The following is a 19542-nucleotide window of genomic DNA, read 5'->3' as shown; positions in this document are numbered from 1 at the left end:
CTTAAAATATGTTCAATTGCTCCTCCTTTGGACACTGATAATGTGGTATGTGACCTCTCATTGATGAGACTAGGTAACAAGTAGACAAAAAAGTGAAAAGGGCAAGATTAAGTAATACTTTTTTTTTCGAAAAGAATTTATTTCCAAAGTCATACAAGCCATTAGCTAAAAAAGATATACTTAAATAGTTTCCTTTGTTCGTCCAAAGAAAGCCCTTGAGAGCTGTATTTATCTAGAATATGTCTTATTTCTACAAAGAGAACTTCAAATGTGACAAAAATCGAAAATTTAATTTACTTTTTTGTGAAAAACCCGTGTCGATGTCGGTAAAGGCATAACGAATTCGTTAAAAACATTATATTTTGTGAAACCAGTCTCATGTAGCACCTGCACTTGACACTATTTATGTCACATATGAACTGTAATTAACGAGACTAGGTAACAAATAGATAATAAAAACAACAAAATTGTTAAATTGTAAAAAGTTCTTTAAAAATGTTTTCCAAGCCATGAAAGCTGTCTGCTATATACTAAAATCACAATATCGGCTTATCTCTTATTTCATAAAATTCCAATGAAACCTTTCATTATACAGGAAATTTGATACGTTTAAAAAGACAAAATAGAAAGGACAGTTGTAGCCAAAACTAAAAAATCATTAAAATTCTTCGAGAAAGTTGTGTCGAAGCCGTTAAAACCATAGTCTATTACTTTAATGATTTTGATATGTTCAATTGTGCTTTATTTTGAAGTCCAATAATGTGATATGTCAACTGTCAACAATGCGATAATGTGACAAAACGAGAAAACGTTTAAAATGGGCAAATGCCTAAAAAAAATTGTGAAATCGAGTAGAATCAAAATCAGAAAACCATATTTTAAGGCGTAAAACCGCAATCAAGCTTAAGTTATAATTCGGTAGAACAAAAAGGCATTATTTATTGGATGGCATTAAGCTACAAGTACACTAAAATAGAGGCAAATTTCAATAAGCCATTATTTAATCAAGAATCAAATGTTTTTTATAGTCAAAACTACCATAAGAGTTCAAGTAAGAAGCTATATACACTAATTTGGAGCTTTTTAGGAAGCCAACAGGATCTATCACCAGTGAGCTTTGATTTGAAATGTTCTGTTTTTCAATTAATATGAAAAATATTGAATTGTTTTTTTAAAAGACCGACTGATTACAATCCGAAATATTTTTGGATTGTAACAGTCCAAGATTGGTCTGAAATTAACCCCGCTAACGCTGTTTGGCCATTACGAGCACATAATTTGTCGAAGATGTTAAAGAAAAATCAAAAATAAAAGCTACGTTTTTGATAATGAACGAGTAAAGTTAGCAAAAAACTTATAGAGATTGTGATTTTATAGAGATTGTGTTTGTGGTTTTTGGGTGTTTTTTTATTCCGGCAGATTCAATCAAAGTGGACGACTAAAGAATGTTATTTCCTGCTGTTTTTAATGAAAAAGGCTAATTTTTGAAATATTTAGCCGCAATTTTTTTTGCCAAAAAAGTTAAATCAAAATAGTCAACAAATTTTTTGAAAAAAATAATATCAACAACACTATTCTTAACAATTTTAACAAATATTAGCAAAATGGACGGAATTTTTTGGCAAAATTTCCTGAAAATGTGAATAAAAATAACGCAAATTGGTCTAATATTCAAAAAAATTTGAAATCAATAACTCGCTCTTGAAAACGAAATTCAAGAAAATCTTTTTAATTCCATATTCTACTCTGGACGGTCTTTTTTTATGATACCACTCACAACTCTCTACGATAAATATGTCGATCGGTTGAAATTGACCGAACAAAATAAAAATCCATTTGAGTATATAGTTCCTCCCCCCTCAAGAGGGGTCTGAACAACTAACTGTCTTGTGTTTTGACGATTTGCATGTTTATGCAACAGGTCAGCTTTTGTCGTAAGTTTTTGTGACTAATAAAAATTCCGATTTAATTTTTTATATTTTCAAATGTCATATGTGTGCTTATGTATTTTTCACATTTTATCTGCTCTTTTGAGAGAATTGTGGATACTGAATTCAACAACTTTGTCCGCTAGTGGAAAAATAGTTGAGCGAAGATTGAGAATACCACTGGTCGGAATATTATGTGCCTTCGCACATTATCGAGTCGCCTTGTTTGGAACAAGCACAAAACAACAATGTTTGCTATTAAGTGATTAGTTTAAATGTTTCCTATATGGAATTGTCCTATTGAAAATTCTTTTTCAGCGGCAAATTCTCATTACTGAAACTATCTTGAGTTCTTACAAAGTTCTTACGCTAACTAAATTTCTTCTCATTGTGATTTATTCTGTTGGTTTTCACCAGATTGCTGAATAGAAATGCTTTCAAGTCTGTTCTAACTGATGTTGCGAACTTAGCGGTTAGTTCTAGGAATCAGCTCAGATCTAACTTTATCTATATTTACTGCTTACAAAACTTATCTTTTAATGACCTGTCACAGGTCATCAATACTCTAAACATTGTATAAAATACATATCAGAGCCTGGTGCTTTAATTGGTTGGAACGAGAGCGAATTGTCATCCTGATTTTGCTGACGCTTTATCATATATGCTCTTCAATATCATTTCTCAGAATGATTACGTCATCTGAATCCTGCTGAGAAACTAGCCCAATGTTGTATAAAGGTAGTGGTGTTTGTTTAGGGACAAGGAAAAGAGTGAAGAAGAGAGGAAAAAGCGAGAGATGGAAGCACTTCTAGAGCAACAGAGACTGGAAGAAGAGGCAAAGTCCAAAAAGGGCAAAAAGAAGGGAGCTGGTGGCGGTCAAGACTCGGCAAAGTTTGTGTTTTTGAAATAACTATATGAATTTTTCAAATTATATCTACGACTATGTAATGATGAACATATGTAAGTTCAGATCGACTATGTAAGTTATCAGGGTGTTCGATAGCCTTTTACAATTACCTGAACCTGTCATTACCTTTAAGATCTAGATTATTACCGGACCTGATCTACGTAAATCATAAATTTGCGTGAGCATCCGTTTGCCGGGTCTCGTTTGAAATGGGATATATTTTCTTTTGGTTGGATATCTAACTTATGACTCGCTACAATCGCGCATTTTTCGACATGCACCGACAGCAAAATCTCCATTGTTTCGACAGTTTCGCCTACTGTTTTAAAACGCCGTCCAAAATAGCACTCAGGTTGTGTTTTGTCTGTCTAATCTTAATTGCCCTGAGTTAGAATATGCAGCAGTTGAACTTCAGTGGAGGCATATAACGACTAAAATTAGGGCAAATATAGAGCAAACGAATTCCGGTTTTTGTTATCAATTTTTGCAATGGTTAGCCTTTCTTGGGACCAAATAACATTATTTGACGTCTCCTTTGTTGAGTTGCATTCCAAGCTGATGAAGGTGTAATTGATTACCTATATATGAAGTGAGAACATTTCCTCTGACGTTAATGGTGTTGGGTTTTCGAGTGTTCTATTTCGACTGACCCACAATTCACTGCTTCAACTATGAATTCATAGCACATGCTCCGATTTTAATGTACCAGTAGATTGATCACCAACATTTGCCTTAATCTGAATTTTACGAATCTTTGATTGTTTCCCTGCTATTCGGATTGATTAAGGTCCGATGTGTCTGCCGTCAAAGGAGACTTTGTTTTCATTGTGTCCATAGGCTTGCTTTTCTGCTTGACCCTGCTTCCAAAATGTGTTATCCTGGCAGCAGGATTTTATCTCCAGTAAATGAATTTTCGTAACAGATATGTGAGAGCTATGATCTGTTGAGCGATAAGAAATTTATATTTTCTGTATACATTCAGAGAGCGTTATGTAAGTATATTCTGAATCCAGATAGCCGAATTTTTTGCTTATCTTATTGTGATTAAAAGAAGAGTGTCTCAAAAGTCATGCTTAATTATATGCGTATGTTCTCTGGTTATCATTTCCATCCGGAATATTTTGTTAAGATTTGATTTCAATTGACGGATCATATATATTCATCTTTGGTTTGCCCAGGAAAGTAGCAAATCTTGCGAGAGCCAAGAAGTTGCTCATTTCCAAGTGAGTAGCTACTAAAAAATAAGGAAAAATTGACGAGAAATTAGATGATTTTGTTAATCGAAGGATACATTATTCATTTATCAATTTCGTTGTGGTATCTTGGAATTTTTTTCTCATTTTCACACTTTTATTTCCTTAATTTCATCCTGTAACTTTTTTATTAACTTTTTTCTTTAGGAGCTAATCTTCTTAAATATAATTTTCAGAAAGTTTTCGTTAGACTTTGTTTTTAATTGTCAGTTATAGAGTTAATTGATCACCAGTATGACATCGATTCTTTTTTATTTTAGAGTTTATGAATTGATGAATCTTTTCATGCAAACATTCAATCGTCTGTTGTGAATTTAGGCCTGACAAGAAAGACAAAGGCGGATCTGACAAGAATGCAAAGGGAGGGAAAGAGAGTGCGAGGGCAGACTCAGTAACTGCTGCCAATGCGGGAGCTGCTGCATTAGCCCAGAAGAGCAGTGCCAAAGACTCACGCAAAAGCCAACAGGTTCATCAACATTTCTACTTCTGATTATAACGTTTTTTTCTTTTTAAACACTTTGTTTCTTGCTTTAATTGCTGTTTATAACATTTTTTCTTTTTAAACACTTTGTTTCTTGCTATAATTGCTGATTATAACGTTTTTTTCTTTTTAAACACCTTGTTTCTTGCTATAATTGCAGAATCCTGAAATACCTGATTGAGCACTAGCTTCTTGACCTGTTTAATATAAACACCGAAATCAATCTTTATATACGAAAGATTATGATTATCGGGAGACAGATTTCAAATGGCGCAACCGAGTTTGATCTCTGGTGTTTGTTTAGGATCATGCGCAAGTAGCGGGTAAAGACGGTGGTGTTCCGCAAGGTTCTGTTCTGGACCAGGTAAATGAGACTGAACCTCCGATGACAGAACAGGAAATTAAGTTGAGACGGAGGTGAGAAAATGAAGATGCTGTTTTTGCAAGAAAGAAGCTCATACTAAATACTAATGTGTCCTAATTAAACCGGTTCTCTAATTTTCTCGGTTGCCATTTTTTCTACAGTGTTTAATTTTATATTTTTTCTTCTTCGAGACAATGAAACTGAAACTTTCGAAACATTTAAAAACAATTTTTGATATCTGAATGCTTTCTCTTTTTGCAATGCACTGCTATTCATATCAACTCGATTGTTCATTTCAAAAAGGAATATGTTATTTATTGTGTTGTCAATATTTTAATTTATTCATTGATTCAACTGAAAAACTTTCTTGCAGAAAACTGAAGAAGAGGTAATTCAGCGCTTTCTTTAGCTCGGTTATTTTAATTTTCTCAATAGTTTTAAACTCGTAGTTCTAAATAGCAACAGGTTTGTATGCTAGATTTTTTGGTCAAGTTTTTGAGAGATCGGTAGAGATTGTACTGCTAGGACTTAAAATTGTTTCAGAATGCGTCATTTTGAGCAAACAATAAAGGACATCGCGAAGGTTGCAGAGCGCTGGGATCGAAGCAAAGGGACCGTCAATAGACCTCTCACTCCACCGCCTGATGAATCGGACGAACATCGCCACAAAGGCAAGGGCAAGAAAGAGGAAAAGAAAGACGATGACGAGATCCTGGGTTCGAACCCCGCTCTGGTCGATGACAATTTAGCTGTAGGAATTCCTCATATCGTGTTGTCGATTGCTAATGAAGCAGAAACTGTTTTTGCTGAAAAGATTCTAGCAATGGATTTTATGCCTAAGTTCTCAGATATCCTTGATGGACTTGGTTTGGGATCCCAGGGACCTCCGCTACCCCCACCCTCGTTCTTCCAAGTTGTACAATTCCCAGCCAGGCGATCCTTGATAAATTTGTCCGACATCTCAGAGCACTTTGCGTTTATAGCGGCATCATTGGATGATCCGTAAGTAATTTTAGTTTAAAGAAACGTTTTCTTAAAATAAATAGTCAATATTTATGATATAGAACCACAAAAGACATGTTCAACACCTGCAAGTTTTATGCCTTTCAACATGAGTTTTTGACTGGCAAACACGTAGGTGTTCATGTGACTTCACACGAAATATCATATAAATCACACAGAATATCATTATGAATAACACAATACCGAAACCGGCAGATTCTTGTATAAAAAATCAATCAATGTGCAAATTTATCAAGTGTCACTGTTTTCTCGACAAAATTGTGTCTGAACGCGCGAGTATTTAGTGAATTATTCGGACATGTAGTTGTTGCTGCGTTTGAAGATTTGAGTATCATCTGTTTTCGAAGTATAATCTTGGGTTACATTTTCGGACAACTTTAATGGTCGCTTTAGAAACGCATTGGCGCCTTCTGAAGAGCTAGATGATGACGAGGAGAGTGAGACTGTGAGTGGGATGGGTGGAGGTGCTGCAGACAAAAACCTCTCTGGCACTCTGGGCAAGAAGGGCAAAAAGAGTCCAGGTGAGACAGATACAGATTGCACCTGAAATACGTAAAAAAGTTGTATGTTCGATAAAGGTTCTTGAAGACGTTCAAAAATAATACAAAAATTTATTTTTTAATTAAAGAGATAAAAAATATTATATGATAATTTGCTGCCATTTATTCTTATTTTTTCAGGCGCTGTTTATTTTACTTTGCTATGACTTGATTTCCATTATTAATCTTTTTCATTTCTACTGGTGGCTGCTTATTATACCTCAAAGAAACGAGACTTTTTCCACAATCTGAAAAAGAATTGGAAAATGAACTCTGCGTTACATAAACACAATGCATTTTTAAAATTTGAAAATACACTGAATTTGAAAGCGTTGAAAATTTGATTTAGCTGACGCTAAAGGGTCATAAAATGAGTTTGAAAGAAAATAAGCTGGATTTAGAATCATATTTCTGATTTAGCGGACGCAGCTGGAGTAGGTAAAGGGTCGGCGGGTGGACCCAAATCTGCCAAGACTGGTGCCACTCTTAAGAAGAAAGCAGCAAAGGGTGCAGTTGAACTGGACAGAGAAGAAGAGAGTCAACAGAGTGCAAAGTTAGTACCCCGGTCTATTCCTTGTCTATAAGCTGTGAATATATCCGATTGATCAAAGCTGTGATATTGTCAAACTAAAATCGGATTTTCACCATTTTTTTTGTACTTTTGCGTGGTTGTTCTGAGAAGCGTGGTTTTGGATCCATGAGTGGAAATAACATTTGTTTCTGGGCGACAGCCGACTCTGTTTGCACTATGCAGACGGAAGGTTAAGAATTTATGGACAGTCAAATAGCCGCTTTGATGCGAGCCACCGATTGTAATTTATTTATTGTTATTAATAGCCGCCCTCATCTTCTCAGCCGGCTATTATAGCGCTCCTATTTTTTTTTTTACTTCGTCGAATAAAAAAATGTTTCGCTTTACCTCATTTTGCCGCCTTTTCAACATTTTGCGTGAAATCTTTTTGACTTCTCTAGGCTAGTTTCTCTCTTCTCTCATTCTGCTAAAAGTGATTTTGAACATTAGTTGCTCAGCAAAGCAATTCAAAATGAACAGAGTCAGTATAAAAAATTGAAGTCAGAAATAGAAACGGGATAAACCCATAAAGCCCAATTTTAGATGCCCGCTATTTGAACGTCGTTCCTACAAGTATTAGTTACCTCTCTCTAATGCTTATTATTTTTGATAGTAGCCCCTGTAGCCTCTCTCTAAGAAACAGAAGTATGTTCTACTACGAAATGCCATCAAAATAAATCGGACTTAAAAAAATGTTTTTGTACAAAAATCCGTTTTTTTTTTCAATATCTTCTGTTATTTCAATCCCAATCATGCTTATTGGAATCAACGGCGGCTATTTTCCGGCAATCTGCCGGGTATGTTTTAATGATTTATGGTTTGCTATTAAGTTAGCTAAAACATTCAAACAAATCTTCTCTTCATAGAGGCCAAATGAAATGTTGAAAATTGTTTAATCATTTTTATAGCTACGAAGTTGTAAGCTGAGCGGAGCTATATTGAGGTGCTCTTTTTTTCTCGAAGACGAGTATTGGTTTTTAAGTTTTTTTAATCGGAAGTACTATTCGTTCAGACGACGTTTTGACGTAAAAGAGAATGAGTAAAGTTACCATGTGATATGTGTTTCTGAGAGAGAGAGAGAGAAGTTTTTTGATCATGCGTCCCAATAAGTAAATGACTTTTTGACTTTGAAATGTGTTTTTCGACAGAATGCCGCGAATAGATAAGCATTGTTATCCGTTTTTTCGTCCAATTGGCCCAGTTTTTCGCTGAAAATTAAGTTTTTCATAGAAACCATATTTAATAGCAGCTATTTTAATATTCGAATCTCTAAAATTGATGCCGCAGTGTTCTTGAGATTCCAATAATTCGTTTTAAATTCTAAATGAGCATATAGTTCCCAATTTTTTAATTCATTTTTGGCGTTTTTTAAATTAATTTCTTCATTTTGGATCTTAATCTTGACATTTTTTCAAAGATCAGTGCCCAAGGCAATTTACCGTTGATATATGCATTGATTGCCTCTTTATAACGTGATTTATTTTTGTTGTATAGAATTGGACTCATGCTTGCCCGATTTTGGCAGTTTTTGTCTAATTTTTCTGAGTTTTTTGTTTGTTTTTCGGATTTGATCACAACAAAAAGTTTTTTTGTGCACTGTCAGGGATTTTAATGTTTTTACTAACAATTGAATGAGTTTTTGGCGTTCTGTATTCAAAATAATGCAATTTTTTTTCATATGTGCAATTTTGAAAAATTTTGATAATTTTATTGTAAATATTTTATTGTTTCCAATTTTTGAACTGTTTCTACATTCTAATCTATACAGTAGGAGTGCTATATAAGTTAATGTTAAATATGGAAATATAATTGTTTTTGTGTTACATTTTTTTCAGTTTGATTTTTAACTTTCAAAAATCATGAACTTTTTGTTCAAGAGTCTTTTTGTTATTGCATGTTTTTTTGGTTTTGTCCTTATTTTACGCTTTCTAGTATGTATCAGTCTATCATTTTCCAAAAATCTTTAGTTCTAATCAGCTCTGCTTTTATCTGTTGTTAAAAATAATTATTTTATCTTTTTTCTATGATTTTTTGACAGTGTGGCACTGAGAATTTGATTGAAATGCCGTGTCTTAGTTTTGATTTTAAACGATTTTTTTCTTTGAATTATATTTGGTTTGTTTTGTCTTTTTATTGATTAATTTGAAGATTTTGCAACTATTTTGATGATTTTGTCTTTTTGCGATTTTTGGCTCATTCATTTTTTTAATCAAATTGATTAGCATTTGAATTAAAGCCTAATGTCTGTAGGTTTTTTATTATCAAGGTTATCAAGGTTGCAAGATTGTTTTATTCCTAAGTTATCTCTTTCTATTCACTTTGACAATAAAATTGAGAAATTTTACATAATTTTTTTTCTCATTTTTTGTCCTTTTCTTCAAGAATAGAAATGTTTGTGAGCTTATGAAGAGTTGGCTGATTTTTTTGTTTGGGGAATTTGTTTTCATTTCATGAGACAACAGTTTTTGTTTGTATGTGTTCTAGCACTACATGGAAAATCAAAGGATTTTTCTTAATTTTTCATATTTAATTTTTCTGGCAATTTTTATTTTGTTCTTTGACTTAAGACTGTTGTTTTCTCTGCAATGTTGCGTTCTGCAAACAAATATGGGTTATTGGATTATTATTTGCGTGATTATATTGTTCATACGTGATTTTCCTCACTCCATAAAATGACTTTTGCACTCTAAAGCTTAAGTTTATTTTGAATTAGTTTGGGGTCAAAGAACTGATATGTGTAATAAATGTCCCGAATGAGAAGGATTCTGCGCAAATAAGTTCAACCCGCTTTATTAAATTATCGCTGAATGTTTTTAACACAGCTTTTTGAGCGACGTAGATAATTTTTCAGTTTATGTCTGTGTTTGTTTCTATCTCTAATATACGGCACGCAAGCGCAAGTCTATTCTCTCATAGCTATTCAAGCAACTGGTCAGCTTTGTTTTACCCTTATGATGGTGCCTGCCTTATACATGAATACCCTGATATCTGTATTTCAAGCTATACAATGCTGCTCCGCACTTTCCATCTTTTTAAAAGCGATTGTAACAAAACGTGTTCAACAAAACTGCGTGTTCAACAAAACTCTAAAAAGTAATTCGGTTCCTAAAAATGTGAAGAAATTTCTGTAAATGCTACATTGCTGGTTGCCAAAGATATAGCGATGAAATTTTGACGAGAAGCCTATTACTTTTTCATTCAGTATTAAAGCGATAATTACTGCTCTTGTACGTTCTTATCTTGTATTTCATTTGTTTTAAATGTTTACTTTTGCTTACGAGTGTAGCTGCCAAAACTCTTCAGCATTTTTGGTTTGCAGCATTTTTGGTCCCAATTTTTTCTGCGGTTTGTTATTCTTTTTTCTCGACTCTTTCGCTTGCCTTATTGCGAAGTTCTTGACCATATTCTATTCTATGTACCGTTTTTTCATAAACTTGCTCATTTAATTCCTTATCATTTGTTACGCACTTATTTTAGCAGCTTTCTCAGTTTAGAATTCAGTTTGTTTAATACATAGTTAAGTCAAAGGATTTGTAGCTATTTAGTTGTTTTCTAGTGCGGTTTTAAACGGATAGTTTTAGAAATAGTTTTCGTTTTTTTAGAGCGGCTTCCAATACACGCTATCCAATTTAGAGCCATTTTACTTATTCATGATTCTTGGTGTTCTTTGAGTACGTAAGCAAGCTAATATTGACACCTGTTCTATGCATTTTTTAACCAATTGTACTTAAAAAGGTTCATCTGCAGGCTGTTTGAGTACTTGATGCAGGCTCTTACTTGGACAATAATTATCTCGTGATATGGTTCTATTGGATAAACATAAACAAAATACAGTGCTTTTTCCCAGATGGGAATAAGAAAGAAGTTTCGCCTGGAAACTATTAAACTAAGAACTAAATTAACGTTCGTCTTTAAGGATATATGGAGCGTTGATGAGGATATACCACGTGTAAATGAGGGGAGTGAAATAAAAACGTGACATCAGTGCTTCTCTTAGTGAGGCAGATTAACAAGCCTTTCTTTAGACCCCTTTTTAAGAAACAGTGGAGTCTCGCAACATCATTCCTTAATAAACATGCATGGCTTTTTCGAAATTTTGGAGTTAGAATCACCAAAAAAGTTGAGTTTCATTAGTCTTCTGATTTTTTTGATAGTTACTCTTGAAAAGAGTTAACCTTGATGATTTAAACTCGAACGGAAAAGAAAAATTACCATTAAATATCGGCAAATTAAATAGCAGCATGAAAAAAGTCTATTCTCTTAATAATGAGATTTACCTTTTGGAATTGTTAAAAGGCAAAATGGTTAATACAGCAGCTCTCAGCTGATGCATTAACTAATTATGTTTGCTTGTACAATTAACCCAATATAGTCAAGAAGAAGATAGCAAAAGACAGCTTGCACTTATGCACTTTTACACTTATGATGGTGCCTGCCTTATACATGAATACCCTGATATCTGTATTTCCAGCAATACAATGCTGCTCCGCACTTTCCATCTTTTTAAAAGCGATTGTAACAAAACGTGTTCAACAAAACCGCGTGTTCAACAAAACTCTAAAAAGTAATTTGGTTCCTAAAAATGTGAAGAAATTTATGTAAATGTTACATTACTGGTTGCCAAAGATATAGCGATTAAATTTTGACGAGAAGCCTATTACTTTTTCATTCAGTATTAAAGCGATAATTACTGCTCTTGTACGTTCTTATCTTGTATTTTATTTGTTTCAAATGTTTAATTTTGCTTACGAGTGTAGCTGCCAAAACTCTTCAGCATTTTCGGTTTGCAGCATTTTTGGTTCCAATTTTTTCTGCGGTTTGTTATTCTTTTTTCTCGACTCTTTCGCTTACCTTATTGCGATGTTCTTGACCATATTCTATTCTATGTACCGTTTTTTTTATAGACTTGTTCTTTTAATTCCATATCACTTGTTACGCGCTTATTTTAGCAGCTTTCTCAGTTTTGAATTCAGTTGGTTTAATACATAGTTAAGTCAAAGAATTTGTAGCTATTTAGTTGTTTTCTAGTGCGGTTTTAAGCGGATAGTTTTAGAAATAATTTTCGTTTTTTAGAGCGGCTTCCGATACACGCTATCCAATTTAGAGCCATTTTACTAATTGATGATTCTTGGTGTTCTTTGAGTACGTAAGAAAGCTAATATTGAACCTTTTCTATGCATTTTTTAACCAATTGTACTTAAAAAGATAAATCTGCAGGCTGTTTGAGTACATGATGCAGGCTCTTACTTGTGCAAGGATCATCTCGTGATATGGTTCTTTTGGATAAACATAAACAAAATACAGTGTTTGATCCCAGATGGGAATAAGAAAGAATTTGGCCTGGAAACTATTAAATCAAGAACTAAATTATCGTCCGTCTTTAAGGATATATGGAGCGTTGATGAGGATATACCACGTGTAAATGAGGGGAGCGAAATAAAAACGTGACATCAGTGCTTCTCTTAGTGAGGCAGATTAACAAGCCTTTCTGTAGACCCCTTTTTAAGAAACTTTGGAGTTAGAATCTCCAAAAAGTTGAGTTTGATTAGTCTTCAGTTTTTTTTGATAGTTACTCTTGAAAAGAGTTAAACTTGATGATTTAACCTCGAACGGAAAAGAAAAATTACCATTAAATATCGGCAAATTAAATAGCAGCATGAAAATAATCTATTCTCTTAATAATGAGATTTACTTTTTGGAATTGTTAAAAGGCAAAATGGTTAATACAGCAGCTGTCAGCTGATGCATTAACTAATTATGTTTGCTTGTACAATTAACCCAATATAGTCAAGAAGAAGATAGCAAAAGTCAGCCTGCACTTATGCACTTTTACACTTATGATGGTGCCTGCCTTATACATGAATACCCTGATATCTGTATTTCCAGCAATACAATGCTGCTCCGCACTTTCCATCTTTTTAAAAGCGATTGTAACAAAACGTGTTCAACAAAACCGCGTGTTCAACAAAACTCTAAAAAGTAATTTGGTTTCTAAAAATGTGAAGAAATTTATGTAAATGTTACATTACTGGTTGCCAAAGATATAGCGATTAAATTTTGACGAGAAGCCTATTACTTTTTCATTCAGTATTAGAGCGATAATTACTGCTCTTGTACGTTCTTATCTTGTAATTTATTTGTTTCAAATGTTTAATTTTGCTTACGAGTGTAGCTGCCAAAACTCTTCAGCATTTTCGGTTTGCAGCATTTTTGGTTCCAATTTTTTCTGCGGTTTGTTATTCTTTTTTCTCGACTCTTTCGCTTACCTTATTGCGATGTTCTTGACCATATTCTATTCTATGTACCGTTTTTTCATAGACTTGTTCCTTTAATTCCTTATCATTTGTTACGCACTTATTTTAGCAGCTTTCTCAGTTTTGAATTCAGTTGGTTTAATACATAGTTAAGTCAAAGAATTTGTAGCTATTTAGTTGTTTTTTAGTGCGGTTTTAAGCGGATAGTTTTAGAAATAATTTTCGTTACTTTAGAGCGGCTTCCAATACACGCTATCCAATTTAGAGCTATTTTACTAATTTATGATTCTTGGTGTTCTTTGAGTACGTAAGCAAGCTAATATTGAACCTTTTCTATGCATTTTTTAACCAATTGTACTTAAAAAGATAAATCTGCAGGCTGTTTGAGTACTTGATGCAGGCTCTTACTTGTACAATGATTATCTCGTGATATGGTTCTATTGGATAAACATAAACAAAATACAGTGTTTGATCCCAGATGGGAATAAGAAAGAAGTTTGGCCTGGAAACTATTAAACTAAGAACCAAATTAACGTTCGTCTTTAAGGATATATGGAGCGTTGATGAGGATATACCACGTGTAAATGAGGGGAGCGAAATAAAAACGTGACATCAGTGCTTCTCTTAGTGAGGCAGATTAACAAGCCTTTCTGTAGACCCCTTTTTAAGAAACTTTGGAGTTAGAATCTCCAAAAAGTTGAGTTTGATTAGTCTTCAGTTTTTTTTTGATAGTTACTCTTGAAAAGAGTTAACCTTGATGATTTAACCTCGAACGGAAAAGAAAAATTACCATTAAATATCGGCAAATTAAATAGCAGCATGAAAAAAATCTATTCTCTTAATAATGAGATTTACTTTTTGGAATTGTTAAAAGGCAAAATGGTTAATACAGCAGCTGCCAGCTGATGCATTAACTAATTATGTTTGCTTGTACAATTAACCCAATATAGTCAAGAAGAAGATAGCAAAAGTCAGCTTGCACTAATGCACTTTTACACTTATGATGGTGCCTGCCTTATACATGAATACCCTGATATCTGTATTTCCAGCAATACAATGCTGCTACGCACTTTCCATCTTTTTAAAAGCGATTGTACCAAAAGGTGTTCAACAAAACCGCGTGTTCAACAAAACCCTAAAAAGTAATTTGGTTCCTAAAAATGTGAAGAAATTTATGTAAATGTTACATTACTGGTTGCCAAAGATATAGCGATTAAATTTTGACGAGAAGCCTATTAATTTTTCATTCAGTTTTAAAGCGGTTATTACTGCTCTTGTACGTTCTTATCTTGTATTTTATTTGTTTCAAATGTTTACTTTTGCTTACGAGTGTAGCTGCCAAAACTCTTCAGCATTTTCGGTTTGCAGCATTTTTGGTCCCAATTTTTTCTGCGGTTTGTTATTCTTTTTTCTCGACCCTTTCGCTTACCTTATTGCGATGTTCTTGACCATATTCTATTCTATATACCGTTTTTTCATAGACTTGTTCCTTTAATTCCTTATCATTTGTTACGCACTTATTTTAGCAGCTTTCTCAGTTTTGAATTCAGTTGGTTTAATACATAGTTAAGTCAAAGAATTTGTAGCTATTTAGTTGTTTTTTAGTGCGGTTTTAAGCGGATAGTTTTAGAAATAATTTTCGTTACTTTAGAGCGGCTTCCAATACACGCTATCCAATTTAGAGCTATTTTACTAATTTATGATTCTTGGTGTTCTTTGAGTACGTAAGCAAGCTAATATTGAACCTTTTCTATGCATTTTTTAACCAATTGTACTTAAAAAGATAAATCTGCAGGCTGTTAACGTTCGTCTTTAAGGATATATGGAGCGTTGATGAGGATATACCACGTGTAAATGAGGGGAGCGAAATAAAAACGTGACATCAGTGCTTCTCTTAGTGAGGCAGATTAACAAGCTTTTATGTAGACCCCTTTTTAAGAAACACTGGAGTGTCGCAACATCACTCCTTAATAAACATGCATGGCTTTTTCGAAATTTTGGAGTTAGAATCACCAAAAAAGTTGAGTTTGATTAGTCTTCTGATTTTTTTTGATAGTTACTCTTGAAAAGAGTTAACCCTGATGATTTAACCTCGAACGGAAAAGAAAAAGAACCATTAAATATTGGCAAATTAAATAGCAGCATGAGAAAAATCTGTTCTCTTAATAATGAGATTTACTTTTTGGAATTGTTAAAAGGCAAAATGGTTAATACAACAGCTCTCAGCCGATGCAATAAATAATTATGTTTGCTTGTACAATTAACCCAATATAGTCAAGAAGAAGATAGCAAAAGACAGCTTGCCTGTATTGATCTGTAATATGGTTTGGAATGAAACTGATGACATCAGTTTGAATATGGGAATTGTTACTTGGCTACCTGGAAAATGTTTGTGTCCAGGAAAATTCTATTTGTTTTATTTAGACGAGAAACAAAAAATGAGATGAATGTGACGCTGATGCTCATATTTGAAGCACAATACTTATTATTGGTTAATGCTCCAATTGTAAGAAGTGTTAACTTGTTAAAAGTTGAAGTATTCCTTGCCTAATGAATACCGAGAGAAAAAATCAATTTTAATTTATTCAATAGAGTATACCAAAGGAAAATTATGATTCTAACACTGGTCTAGACTGATGAAGTTTGATAGGCTAGAGAGTGTAAACTATTTAAGAGAGAAAACTTAAGCTTTTGAAGGAGTTTACATTAAATATCACTAATTAACCAAAAAGCTTGTATTAGACTCCGATTTCTCTAAGGATTAACTGAATTATCTATTGGGATTGCGAATGAATCCTTTGTAGATATGACCTGGTAATCTTGGTTAATTTTTTTCTTTGGCTCACTAAGTTACCGCCTTGCGTCGAGCCTAACAATACTACCATATTTGGTTATCAGTAATTCTTTAATACTTACTGCCCTCTTCATTGACTTTTTCACATTATCCATTTTATTATTTGCCTTTGTAGGTCTTGGGTCACATTGCACTATTGCTGCATTAAAATTCAAAAGTTGAAAGTTTGAGATTATCACTCCAACCAACTAACTGATGAGGTTGCTTACTGTTTCTTGTAGTGTGATTTTTTGGTATTTATTTGATAAGTGTTAGACTATTTTTGGGTTAAAACGAGGCTGGTATACTTGTCCAATTTCTTTTGTCATCCATATATGGATGATATTGATGAAGAGTTAAATTAATGGTCAGGCAAATTTGCTCGTACTGTTTTAGTAATAGATACAAAAATGACGTACATCTGTAGATTAACTGTAAATATTCATCTTTAAGGTAATAAGTTAAATTTCTCAAACAAATATCTATGTATAAATTGTTATAATTCAATGAAGAAAGCGAGCATCTCAACTCTCAATAGCGCACTCTGCAACTAAGAGATCTGATGCCTCGTCTGTGATTGTCGGGGTAGGGTTCGGTGGCAATCCCCTTGTCACAATCCAGCAAGCATCCAGCAGCAGTTGCTGCAGTAGAACATTCAGTGCCACTCTCAGCTCCAGATTGAGCTTCTTACCATTTCAAGCACCTCTGTTAGTGGGATGAAAGAGTTCGGACGTACCGTCTCCAAATTGAATTTTTGTTTCTTTTGTTACTTTTGTTGTCATCTTGGTGATTAGTTTAAGCTCTTTTTGATCAAATTGGTTTCGATTATTGTTGTCACTATTAATTTTATTGATTTTGGTTCATATTATCATAGTATTTTAGATCACGCTTCAGTGTCTTATATATAATTATGTTCCAAACTTCCATCGGTCGGGGCAATCGTCCTTGATGCAGCCAATTTTAACTCAGTTAATGTGATTTGACTTTTTTTGTTTCAGAGCATTTTATTTAATCATGAATGCTTCATTCGCAAACTAATGAAGGAATCATTTATATTCTATATAATATCATTTACACTATTTACGTTTTAATTCTGTTCAAATTCTTAGTTGCAGGTACTCATTTTGCTGGGTTATTTAACCGCATTTAAACAAAAATTTAGATCTATTCTGTTCTCTTGCCCACAAATTCACTGAAGAATTGTTTTAAAGTAATTCAGAAGAAAATAATGAAGTTCATAACTATTTCAGACTAGGCAAGTTCAGGTGGGTGATTGAGGCGGGTGGTGAAGTGACAATCAAACTGAGGTTCACTTCAAATGACATTGGCCAGTTTGACCAGACTCTCAACTTTGAGATTGTGAGCACTAAAAGGAGATACCAGCTATTCTGCAGAGGCATCTGTTCATTCCCTCAGATATCTAAGGAACCCAGGTTAGCAATTAGCGATTCTGGTCACGCGGAGCATAACATAAAAAGTAACTAAAACGATAGCCAGAGAAGCTCAATAGCCGCAACTAAAAAGATTTATATCCTGTTGTTTTTGGGATCTCTTCTACAGCCATAAAAATAGTGAATGTTTTCAGAAGACGGTCAAAAAATAAGTTTTGAGCGGTGCGTAAAATTCGGCTATAGGGTAGAGATCATTTCTTTAATTTTAACCTCAATATTGGCTTTTTATGGCTGTCATAAATGTAAATTTATTGTTCTAATGTGTTTGTTATGTCATATATCTCTAATATCACGTATTTACCCTCGTATTTTCTACCTTATGCGACTCAACATCTCCCTTGTTTGTTCTAACGTCTCAAAGTAATTTGCTACCTCGCTATTTAGTTCTTACAGCAAAAGTTTAAGTTGACTTCACGAAAATTCTCACTGAGTTGTTCAAATCTGGATCAATAATTTCCTTTGTCCATGTTTCACTAATTTGCCCCTGTTTGCTCTCCATTATTTTTAAAGAATATCGGTGATTTGTAAACTTGTCGCAAAATTTTAAATGTTTTGTCAAAATCGCTTCTTGTTAGTATTACAGGTAATTTCCTTTTAGAGTTGTCTTCCCGAACCGCAAAAAGACGCTTAAAAAGGAGGAAATCGTGAACAAAAAATACATTATGTCCCCCAACAACGAGTACTACGAATTCGGGCCTCTTCTCTGTGGAAAATCACGAGAATCCTACCTTGATGGGAGGTACCCTGAGAACATGGAGTGTCTTAACATAACGAACACTTCAGCCATGTCTGCGCAACTTGCGGTCACTTTCATGCATGATAACAAGGGAGATACTTTTTTGTACCATCCTGCAACTATGGAGCTTAAACCAGGAGAATCACAACCATTGAGGTAAGGAAGCTTGGTTCCAGAGATTCTTTTTTGCTGCTCATGGAATTTTTGAAGTTTATATTTAATAGCCGCCCTCATCTTCTCAGCCGGCTATTATAGCGCTCCTATTTTTTTCACAATTCAAAGAATTTGAATTGTATTGGGGCGCTGTCTTTTTTACGACTCGAAGAGGAGTATTGGAGAACTCCTTTTCTTTAATCACTTTAGTTGGAGTGAATTTTGAAGCAGGAAATGAAACGCGTGAAAAATTTTAGAGTGGTTTGGGTGCTGAACAAAAGTGAAGAGGGGAGCGAAAAGAGAGTGGTTTTTTGTTCATACCGCTGTTTTCGAGAGAGCGAGAAATTGAGGTGTGAAAAAACTTCTGTAAGCGAGCGAAATTTTGTCTTCACGTGCGGCTTTTTAAAACCGTTTTTTTGTTAATTTTTTTGGTTTAGAAGTCTTATTATGATATTGAGTGATTTTTAAGGTTGTTTTAATAGTGGTTTGTAGGTTTTTGGTCATTAATAAGAATTTTATACCATTTTGCTGGTTTTTCAGCTATTTTGCTGAATTTTAGGCGAATTTTTTCAATTTTTTGCGTTTTGTCTGGTTACTTTGCTTTGTATGGGCATCGAATAGACGCATGTTAGTTACTGAGTCTTCAGATACGAAGTGATTTTATTTTCTTTGTATTTAAACGATTTTTTTGTTAAGAAAAATGACAATAAACTGAAACATTTTTATTTATTCTTCTTAATTTTTTGCTGTTTTTCGCTTTTTTTTCTAAACTTAGAGAAGTTTCTTAGCCTATTCGCTTTTCCTATTGCTTTGGAAGTTTTTCAGTTTTCTTTTTGCTCTATTTAATGTTTTTTTGGCTCTATGTGCTTTTGTGAAATAAAAAAAGGTTAATTTTTTCTAAGATTTCTTTCAAGTTGTTTTTATATGCTCTTTGTGTTCTTCAAGTTTTTATAGCATTTAGGGATGCCTATAGTCCAATTTAGTGATTTTTGATGCGAGTTGATGATTTGATTTCAGTTTTTTGTTCATTTTATTAAAGATAATTGAGT

The 19542-nt window shown here is 33.7% G+C and overlaps 2 protein-coding genes across 7 annotated transcripts in view; one reads left to right on the top strand and one right to left on the bottom strand.

Annotated features, from left to right (window-relative positions):
- Positions 1-19542, bottom strand: part of LOC142344835 (unconventional myosin-Va-like) — a 380102-nt gene that overhangs the window by 253362 nt on the left and 107198 nt on the right. The window lies entirely within an intron of this gene.
- Positions 1-19542, top strand: part of LOC142345113 (hydrocephalus-inducing protein homolog) — a 236409-nt gene that overhangs the window by 122680 nt on the left and 94187 nt on the right. The window contains exons 48-55 of the mRNA XM_075397198.1: positions 2685-2819; positions 4407-4554; positions 4874-4986; positions 5477-5935; positions 6350-6477; positions 6916-7048; positions 17404-17586; positions 18203-18496. Of these exons, the coding sequence (XP_075253313.1) occupies positions 2685-2819; positions 4407-4554; positions 4874-4986; positions 5477-5935; positions 6350-6477; positions 6916-7048; positions 17404-17586; positions 18203-18496 (1593 nt within the window). The remainder of the gene's footprint in view (positions 1-2684; positions 2820-4406; positions 4555-4873; positions 4987-5476; positions 5936-6349; positions 6478-6915; positions 7049-17403; positions 17587-18202; positions 18497-19542) is intronic.

Source organism: Convolutriloba macropyga, chromosome 8, assembly GCF_964194025.1.
Source record: "Convolutriloba macropyga chromosome 8, txConMacr16.3, whole genome shotgun sequence".
NCBI classification, from domain to species: domain Eukaryota; kingdom Metazoa; phylum Xenacoelomorpha; order Acoela; family Convolutidae; genus Convolutriloba; species Convolutriloba macropyga.
Note: the sequence above shows the minus strand (reverse complement) of the source record. Positions and strands in the feature narration are given on the sequence as shown.